General features: G+C 38.4%; 1 protein-coding gene across 1 annotated transcript; it reads right to left on the reverse strand.

Annotated features, from left to right (window-relative positions):
* Positions 1-7,314: 7,314 nt before the first annotated feature.
* Positions 7,315-9,102, reverse strand: LOC141427110 (uncharacterized). The gene has a single exon (XM_074086343.1). The coding sequence runs from the start codon at positions 8,826-8,828 to the stop codon at positions 7,389-7,391; it is 1,440 nt and encodes a 479-aa protein (XP_073942444.1). The 5' UTR covers positions 8,829-9,102; the 3' UTR covers positions 7,315-7,388.
* Positions 9,103-10,035: the final 933 nt, after the last annotated feature.

Here is a 10,035-nt window from a genome sequence, read left to right on the forward strand (position 1 = left end):
TTAACTCCGAGCGCAGCGAGGGTGCGTGCGTTAACTCCCGAGCGAAGCGAGGGTTTTAAGATGGAGTCCTTTAGATCAGATGGAGTCGACTTCTCTAGGAGTAGATTATTAACAATGCGTAAGGCGTCTAATTTAATGGACTACGGAGTCCAATGACATTTTAGTAACAGGAATTTCATTAGCTATCGTACATGTTCGGAGACAGTCTATCAAAACTGAGTAGTATCCTGGAATGTTTAATAAACATTAATCTTCATTTATATGATTTCACTTGGTACGTACCTAATAAATACTGTGCAAACTAGACAAAAGTATTATTACTGAATAAAATTGTGGCAAAATCTAATTTTTTTAAAGTTGAAAATGCGTCATACATTTTACATATGGGACTTATAGAAATCTCATGATTAGATATATTCGACATTTCAGCCTGTTCTATTTTCCGTCTGAAAATAAATGCAATCTTAAAATCAAGAAAGTAATGTTATCATAAATCCGAATTGGATTAAATTTAACACAAAACGTATTTATTATTGATCCTGAATGTACAGTAATGGGAATTAGTATTGATAAATAACCTTTTAATGGTAGTATAGTACCTAAAAAAATGCTATCTTAAAACCAAAACAGTAATTTTACAGTAACTTTAATTCCGATTTGGAGTGAATTTAACAAAAAAATATATTTATGGAACTAGATTTCTATCTTGGATTTACAGTAATGGTAATTAATAATGATGAATAACCTTTTCTAAGCAGCTCATACTGTGTTAACAGTACTGTGTTTTTTCATCCAAATGATTTCGTTTATTGCCCATATCTAAGAATATAAGACTTTTACTGTACAACAAGATTTTATACTTTTATATCATACTCACTATCATACTAACAAACATACTAACAGGGCAATTAAATAAAAGCTGTAATAACTTTTGTTACATTTAATTTTTTTAATAAAATATTTTTTTGCTGACTGTACCTTTGGTCCTGGTTACCCACCTAGGACTCGTCAAGACAAATCTAATGAGCCCAAACTCGATGGGTTATGTCGTTTTATTACAGAGTTCTTGTGGTTACCTTCCAGCTCCATCATCAGATCAGCTTCATGTCATAATAATAATATTACATTGTTATTTTATTCACACATGCACGCAAAGTTTCATCTCAATCAAAAATCGGGAAGTGGGTCAAATTTAGTTAATACTTACACACTACATACTAACATACATACTAATATGGCAAGTTAAATAAATGCTTGTGAAATGTAAAATGCATTTACCCGTATTAGTTTGAGTGAAAATTGCGAAAATTTAAAACATTTAATTTTAACATGTAAAATTACTTATCAAGTATCAAGCAATTGCGGACACGCTATAACTATCGGGTGTTTGCAGTAAAGGTTGATAACCTTGCGGAGAGCGCAGAGCGATACGTCCGTTCCTTGGAGAGCCCGGCGCTTTCTGAGTCTCCTATATATACTGTAGTCTTTGTTTCTGAGTCGTAACTATTAACGCGCGCGGTTATATAATCGATTTAGGACCCAAGTTTAGAAAATTGTCAAAATTAAATGAGCTATTATTAAGCGCTGAAAAAAATATTACAGACTAAACATTTACTGTAGATTTATAATAAAATTGTTTTATTGGCAAATACATCACAACAAATGAGATAAAAAATGATGAAGTAGACCGATTTAGACTTTTTGAAGAATGGTATTTGAATAATAATAACTAATATTTTGATACATATGATGACCCTATGTCTTAAAAGACTATATTTCCTATTATAAAATACTAAAGTTACACTGTTTGTGGTGGGTTATAATGGAAATATTTCACATGAAAGACAGCTCTGACGCGTATTTTTGTAAAACCTCACTAACAAAATGATTTGGCAAAAAAAATCGCTGACGGAAATAAATGGAAATTACCGCTATACATCAGAATAAGAGTTTAAGTATCTATATGTTACATTAGTTTTTCCTTAAAAACGTAAGCATTTAGACATTAATAAGGCATTTGAAAAACCTCAAAATCGCTGAATGGGCAATTTTCGTTTGCACGCTCTTAAGGATTAAATGGGTAAGGCCGCGAATTTTAACCAATGTGACATAGAAATAACATAAAAAAATACGTGACGTTACCATAAAACGTAACGCAAATTTTTATAAAGCCTAGATCAAACTGGTAAAAATTCCCATTAGATAACGTATGTATGAAAAAAAAATTCATGTCATATAATAAAGTGAAGTTTTTATTTTTACTAGAACTTTCTGACGATACTGATCTTAAATCTGTCCTATATGAGATCTATAGAGCTAAACATGAGAATGTGGAAGTAGAAGTACCCTCTAGTTGACGAACATCTTTCCAAAAGTGTATCTTTACATGCCTCTCTAACACTGCCAATAAGGTGCACATTTATAAGCATAACGAATTTGGATGTGGTTTTTTTTTATTCGACTGGATGGCAAACGATCAAATGAGTAAGAGATCACCACTGCCCATAAAAATCTGCAACGCCAGGGGTATTGCAGACGCGTTGCCAACCTAGAGGCCTATGATGGGATACCTCACGTGCCAGTAATTTCACCGGCTGTCTTACTCACCACGCCGAAACACAACAGTGCAAGCACTGCTGCTTCAGGGCAGGATTAGCGAGGAAGATGGTGGTAGCAATCCGGGCGGACCTTGCACAAGGTCCTACCACCTAGTTGTGAGCATGCTTGTGACTTCGACTGTACAAGCTATTAAATACCTCAAAGAAATGGCCAAAACCCTAAATCACAGGTTTTACCAATTTAGGAAGTAGTATCTTAGTTAAGTGGACAATGTAAAAAGATGTTTTTGGAAATAAATTATTATGATTATTAAGTTTAGGTAACAAATGAACTAAGTAGGTAAGTGAATCTCTCCGTTTGTCTCTCACTTTAACTACGCTATGCATGTAGCAGGACGTGAACACAGATCTCGCCACAATTCTCTTGTGCCGATCCCTGCACCTACAGATTAAAATTTATTTAACTTCAAAATATCCATCTAACTAACTTACTGTGCGTGCAGTCATTGGAAACCTAATAATAAACTGGTGTAAGTTAGAATTTTTCTGTGTGAACTTCCCTTTATCACATTTTTTCGTTACGTTATGTACAAAATACGTAGCATTTTGTAAAAATGTAACGTAATCGTAACGAAAGTGTAACGTATTTTATACAAAAAATCGTTTATCATGGTGAATAACGACATTTTGAACATAATAACACATGCCACTTACATGGAAAAGATTACCCTATCGTATGAAAAAACAACCAGTTAAAAATAATCACTACTTACCCTTAAAATCGCACAAGCACTTTCGACGTTTTTTCGAAAAAAAACCTCCGCGTCACTTTTGATGGCTATTTGTCAACAAACGATGAGATTTATTTATCTCATCGATGTTGCCCTATTAGAGTATTAGTTGCCAGTGTACAAAAACAAATTTCTACCGAAATTGGCGTTAAAGGTAGCTTAATTAAGCGTCACCTAAGTATTCGTAACGAAAACGTGGTTTTTTGGCACGTGAAAAGAAATAAATATAAAACATGAAAATTATTTGATTATCATGATTCCGCAATCGGTAGGACTATCGTTATATCAAAAAATTTTGTTTAAACAAAATCATGATCATGAGAAGTTAAATAGCATGAAAATAATAAGGTATTAAGTACTCGTGGTCAAAAAAAATAGTCAATTTTCGTTACGTTTTGGACAGTAATATATTTTTATTATTTTTTTAAAAGGGTTTAAATCAATTATCTCATTTGCGACCTTGAGAGTTTATATCGTGTCATATAATAAAAAAAAAATTAAACCTCTAGGTGTTATCAGTTTTTTTTTATCAGCGTTCCAAATTTGAAACGTCGAAATTGGTCAAAATTCGCGGCCTTACCCAAATAGCACCCACTGTGCAGAAGGCGGCACTGCAACATGATATGCCCTTGCAAATATCAATCTCAGGCGCCATGTTGCTTTCGTCCTTTCGACTTGTTATAGACGGATGTAAGTATTTAAAAGGACGGACGCCTTCATGTGCAATAGATTCCTTCAAGCATAGAACCTGTTAAGCTAGACTATCTTCTACTGTCAAGTGACTACACTTTGATCATTCCAGCCTATATACGTCCCACCATTGAGCACAGGCCTCTACTCGTACTCTCAGAACCCCACTCAGCTTGGGCCATAGTTCCCGCGCGGGCTCATCACTTTCACCATCATCATATCAGCCGTATGATGTCCACTGTTGAACATAGTTCCCCTAAACTTCCAGTTGCTTCGGTTGGAAGCGGCCTACATTTTAAATTAGTTTTAATTTAACCAGGTCATCCGTACATCTCGTTGGTGGACTTCCTACGCTTCGCTTGCCGATCCACGCACTACACTTTACACGGAGTAAAATCTAAGTTGAGCCTCCTGCTATTGAATCTATCTACCTGACCTGACTCTCTACGAGTTCTAGATACTAACAGATCCTGTTTTTAATGCGGACGCCATTTTGAAATATCTAGACACGCGGTAGTGTGTCAAGCCAACTTCAAGCTTACAGAACTGGCGAGCAGCACCGTGTGTAATTTTACCCCTTTTTTACCCGAACCATTTGGAGCCACTGTTGACTTGGAAGATATATATGTGCTCCAAGTTTCATAAACACACCTCAAACGGTTATTTAGATTTTAGATATCAACATCCAAAAATCGACATTTTTATCACTGACTCACCTATAGATCAAAACTCTAACCCAGTTCCAGATGACCTATAAAGTTCAAATTTACAAATTAATATACCAGAAACTACAAATTTAAATTATAAAATTATTTCTGTACAAAAAGTAATGATATCGATATCCCATCAAAACATAAATGTGAAATGAGAGCCAAGTTCAATATTATGATAAATGCCTTGATAGTTGACTGAAACGACAAAAGAAGTGAGATCTAAATGAGTGCCAAGTGCCAAGGTGCCAAGTTTAATGGTCAGTCCTGAAATTTATTTATAACAATATAAAACATTTTATAACAGCTTAAAATATGATTGGTTTTTTGGAGTCTTTTTGTATTTTTTTATTTCAACTCCGAATTTGTTACTTTTACGGGTATCCCGTGAATATCATATCGTATCGTGGATATCATTATATTGAAGCCTATATACGGTCGGACTTGGCTAGTTTTTATAGACGAACTATATTATAGCCTTCGCGAGTTTTAAAGCTATAAATTCTTATTTTATTCTTCCGAAAATTTAGCTTGCTGGTAGAAACTAGCCATCGAACATAGGGATCTTCTATGACTGTTTTAGTAGGTACCTATTTAATAATAATTCGTATGAGAACTAGCCAAGTCAGACCTTAGGCTTCAATATATTATCCTAAGTTATAAGAAGAAATTATATTTTAAGTTGTTATAAAATATTTAATATTGTTATAAATAAATTTCAGGACTGACCATTGAACTTGACACTTTGGCACTTGTCACCCAATTAAATCTCACTTCTTTTGTCGTTAAAGTCAACAATCAAGGCATATATCATATTGAACTTGGCTCTCATTTCACATTTATGTTTTGATGGGATTAATACTTACCCAATGTCAAGCCAACAGTTTTGACCAAATCTATGTAGATACGTCATGCCTCATACGGTGAAAACAGTCTAGCCGTTTAGGCTACAGAGAGAACCAAACAAATAGACATACGTAGATACGTACATACATACATACAAACGTACATACTTATACTCGAAAAACATAACCCTCCTTCGGGCAGTGGGGTAAATACTGCTACTGAGAATTAAATCTTGCCATTGTGCATTGGAAAAAAAAGTTGGCCATAGGATAGGAGCTATGGTGTTTCTCACTGACACGCGGGCGCCATTTTGTTGAAGACTGCAAGCCAAAATGTTCAAGTTGGTAATTTAGATCTTTTGTGCCTTCTTTAAGGCGAGAATTACGACAACCTCTCAGTTTACGCAAAAGTATATAATTTATTGACGGGAACGTCGTAAATACGCATTGAATCTCTGAATTATACTTCGTCATTGCGTCCGCCATCTTGTTTAAATTATTATTATTATTATTATTATATAAATTATCAGGCAGGCAGTTGCAAGCAACTGATAGGTGCCTGTATCTAGCTGTTCCTTGGTTAAGTATTAGTATGTATAACGTTGTTATCTTGGTTAGTCGGCAATCGAACTTGGTCAGAGCAAGGTCAGAGCAGAATTTGAAGTATAGCAGTACAAGCATGGCGAGTTTTCTGAAGTAAAATGCTTGAGCATAGGTATTTAAGCATTTTTAATAGACTTAAGAAAAAAAAATACTCAATTCGTCCGAATATAAAAAAATATCATAGGATAGAAGAATTACTATATTCTTTTTCTCTTATTTTTGTTGAGACTTTGAGCACTCCAGGTGATAACATCCTCATGGATGCTCACTCAGTTCCCTACACAAGGAACAGAACCCAAGCCCCCAAGAACTCTTTTTCTCAAGTCTGAGTTCCACACATTCCAACAACAAATGGGACATGTCTTCTACCTTCTGGCAAATCTCACACTGTGGTGATGGTTTAATTCTCATCATATGCAAAATTTTGTTAGTAGGGATATCCAGAACAATTATATCTGAATAGCAGAAACTAATACTTTTCTTGTAACATTGGCAAAGTTAAACCAAGTGTCCATAAGCTAGCTTGGAAGGTTGTCCTTCAACCCCCAGATGCACACTGCTCATCAAAATGGTAGTCTCATTTCTGCAAATTCCTTCTTTTGATCTTGGAAAAAAATTCAATAGAAAAAGGATCAGAATCTATTACAGAACCATTTATTGCAGCAGCTTCGGCACGCTGAACTACTGCTACATTCCCTGCCAACATGAGAAGGAATCCACTGTATTCTAACAGATTAGCCTCTAGTTTAAACCATTACATCAAAAGTGTTATTTTCTCTCCTTTGGTTTCTGCTCTTTCCTGTGTAGCTAATGCTTCTGCATTATAACACAGTCTTCATGAAGATGCTGAGAATACTTAGTTGAGAGCAGTGTGTTTTATGAAAGAATGAAAATTTACCAGTTTGCTAATCAATATTTCACTAAACAAGGACAACATGATTGCGCTCTTTGTTTCTTCACTAGAAAAGGAGAGCATGAATGCTCTCTTTGTCTGGTATCCACTCCACACTATTGAAGAGCTAGTGCAATAATCTCATCTGTACAAATTTTAACCAACAAAAATAGCCTCAGCTTCAATTCTGACCACCAACATAGTTCTGAAATAAAAGATGCCAGCTGATCATTATCCTTTTAATAAAGAAGAAATAAATAATTAGCAATTATACCTACTATGGATAAGAATACATGAAGTCAATCGATGGAGATAGTCTGTATGTTATTGAGAGTGTGCGCAATGAGGATGACGGGGTGCGGGTGCGAGCTATGCGGGTGCAGCACGGCGGGCAGCTGGCGCGCGCCGCAGGGCTCCGCCGGCAGCAGCACGGCGGGCAGCTTGCGCGCGCCGCAGGGCTCCGCCGGCAGCACCAGCGGCGTGGCCGCCGTGCGCCGCAGCACAGCCCCGCCCCGCACCACGCATGCCACACCAGCTCGCGGGTCACAGTTCTCATTCAGCGACTCATCGTCTGAACACAAATCTATCACTTCACACTCCTCCACACGCTTCAATGGGTCTCGGATCTCTACGTCCATAGCAGTCTCACATTCAGAGTCCACAAACACGATGTCTTTCTCCTTTTTGCTCTCAGCCTCCTTTCTGAGATTGTCGATGTACGATTGCATGCTGTCCATCGACATGCGCTCGACGGGCACGCTGATCGGCCTGCACTTTAATAGCAGCAGTTGTCCTGTTAGATCAAGTACGTCCTTGTGTCTCTGGTTAGGAAAGATATGTTTGCGCTGCCAGTAGTCTATGGGCCTCCGGTATCTGATGGGGAACTGTTGATTTTTGCTCTTCAATGCTGACGGTTTATTATTCACAGGGGTGGACGTACAGCAGTACCTCTCTACCCTCTCTCTGGAATAGCTCAGGTCACGATTAGCATTAGTTTTAGCATTTTTCAAGTAAGCTAGAGAGGAAAATGGATATGGAGGTCCACGGTCAATGTTAGCAGCAGATCGTGCATTTCTCTGTTTCGTCTCACAATCAGCGTTCTTAGTGGTGCTGTCCTGTTTTTCTCCTTGAGGTTTGAGTTTTAAAGCTGAAAGGAACTCTGGTAGCCTGCCCGTCGGAGAAGAGCTCGACGGGGCCTCCTCATTATTACAGAGCCTCTCGTGAGCCCTCAAAATATCTACGTTGTCAAAATGGCTGTCACAGTTATCACAGAGATAGATGTCGGTCTTGAGCTGAGGCTCGGCGGTGTCGAGGCGCTTGGGGCGGTCGTAGTACATGTTCTCATTGCGGAAGGTGACGAGCAGCCGGCCGCTGGGCCGGTAGTACAGGCTGGTGGTGCGGTCGCAGTTGTCCACGTAGCGCAGGCGGCGCCGCGGGTAGCGCGCCAGCTGCGCCGAGAACACCAGCAGGAACGCGCTCTTGTGGAACTCGTAGCATCGCTTCACCAGGCTCTTGAGCCGGCTCTCCCAGTCCCCCGGCACTACTGGCGGCCGCGCGAACGGGTGCGAGAACTCGACATCGGCCGGCCACCACGGCGGCTGCCGGATGTCGCGCGCGGTGTCGCGGCCCCACGAGCAAGCCACCATAAAGGAGATGAACCGCTCCAGCTCGGCCGCGGTCGCCGTCGCCAGCCCCGTCGGGTTGCCGTTGGCGAACAGCAACGGCAGGTTCGCGATCATGGCGCGCGCGGTCGCCGACGGTCATCGAGATTGCGAGGGAGGCGCTTGCGATGTCGCGGGACACGGAACCATCGTAACGGTTAATTCGCCCCTGTCCGTCGTCGAGACCGCGATCGACGACATCAGTCAGACATTTACGAATTTTCACTGGTATCTAAATAGAAGACGAAGGGCGAAACGGCTTCTCGGCGGCATATATCACAAAATTCCGTGAAGCGCGTTCAACTAAATACGTATAGAGAGAAAGAGATCCATAGCCATAGATCTTTGTTACGTAGTTTGGATACCGTGCGAACGAAACGCTTTGATACAAATTTTCGATTTTAGTCTAATTGTAGGTGTAGGCGAAGAATCATTTGAAAATTACTTTATTTCAAAATCACGTTTTTGTTTTTAGTAACATAAACAACATTATGAATTCAGAAAAAGTTACACTTTTTATCTTGTAAATATATTTGAGCGTTTGGTTTATCCATTATCCGTCGCGACTAGTGATGATCCATCTTTGGGTGGGGACGCCAATACAACTTTATGAAGGGCTTCGACGCTCTTTTTTTTTGTTTCGTTCGAATTCAACCAGACGAATTGCATTGCAGTGAAACCATAGGGATAAAATCATGGCTGCGATGTATTTTGTCACTGGGTGTAAAGATTGTTAAGTAAGTACTGTTTATTCTGTTATAATCAGATGTCCCGCAACGATTTTTTGTTTATCGATTTTTCTAGCAAGCTTAAAAAGGAATATTTAATAATAGACCACTCTTTGTAATAGGAAATGAGTAATATCGAATTGTGTACATGTGGTGTTTTATTTTTAAATGTATATGTTCAATAAGGTACCTTCCTACTTGCACAAAATCATTTCTGAAATAAATAAAGTTTCGAAAGCATTTACATCACGTTAGCTGTGTAGGTATTTATTTATAAATAGTCGTGATTGAAAATATACCTATATAGATATAGGATAGAATCACGGTCACAACTTACACCGTAATCATTGTACTACTTATTACTTATTCTGTGCCGTAATCCCAATACACTACTCCTGAGTAAATATAATTTTTAATCTGATTTAGGCCTTAGGGTCCAATGAGCCTATCTATACCCTATATAAAAATGTACTCTGTGGTCTATATACTAGACGGACTCGTCCACAATAGTGGGTAGGTAGTATCAGTATTATGATTATGAAATCATAAAATGTACA

The sequence above is a fragment of the Choristoneura fumiferana genome, chromosome 4 (genome assembly GCF_025370935.1).
Source record: "Choristoneura fumiferana chromosome 4, NRCan_CFum_1, whole genome shotgun sequence".
Taxonomy (NCBI): domain Eukaryota; kingdom Metazoa; phylum Arthropoda; class Insecta; order Lepidoptera; family Tortricidae; genus Choristoneura; species Choristoneura fumiferana.

Coding starts and splice junctions, on each gene's coding strand:
- LOC141427110 (XM_074086343.1), bottom strand. CDS start 8,828: ATGATCGCGAACCTGCCGTTGCTGTTCGCCAACGGCAACCCGACGGGG.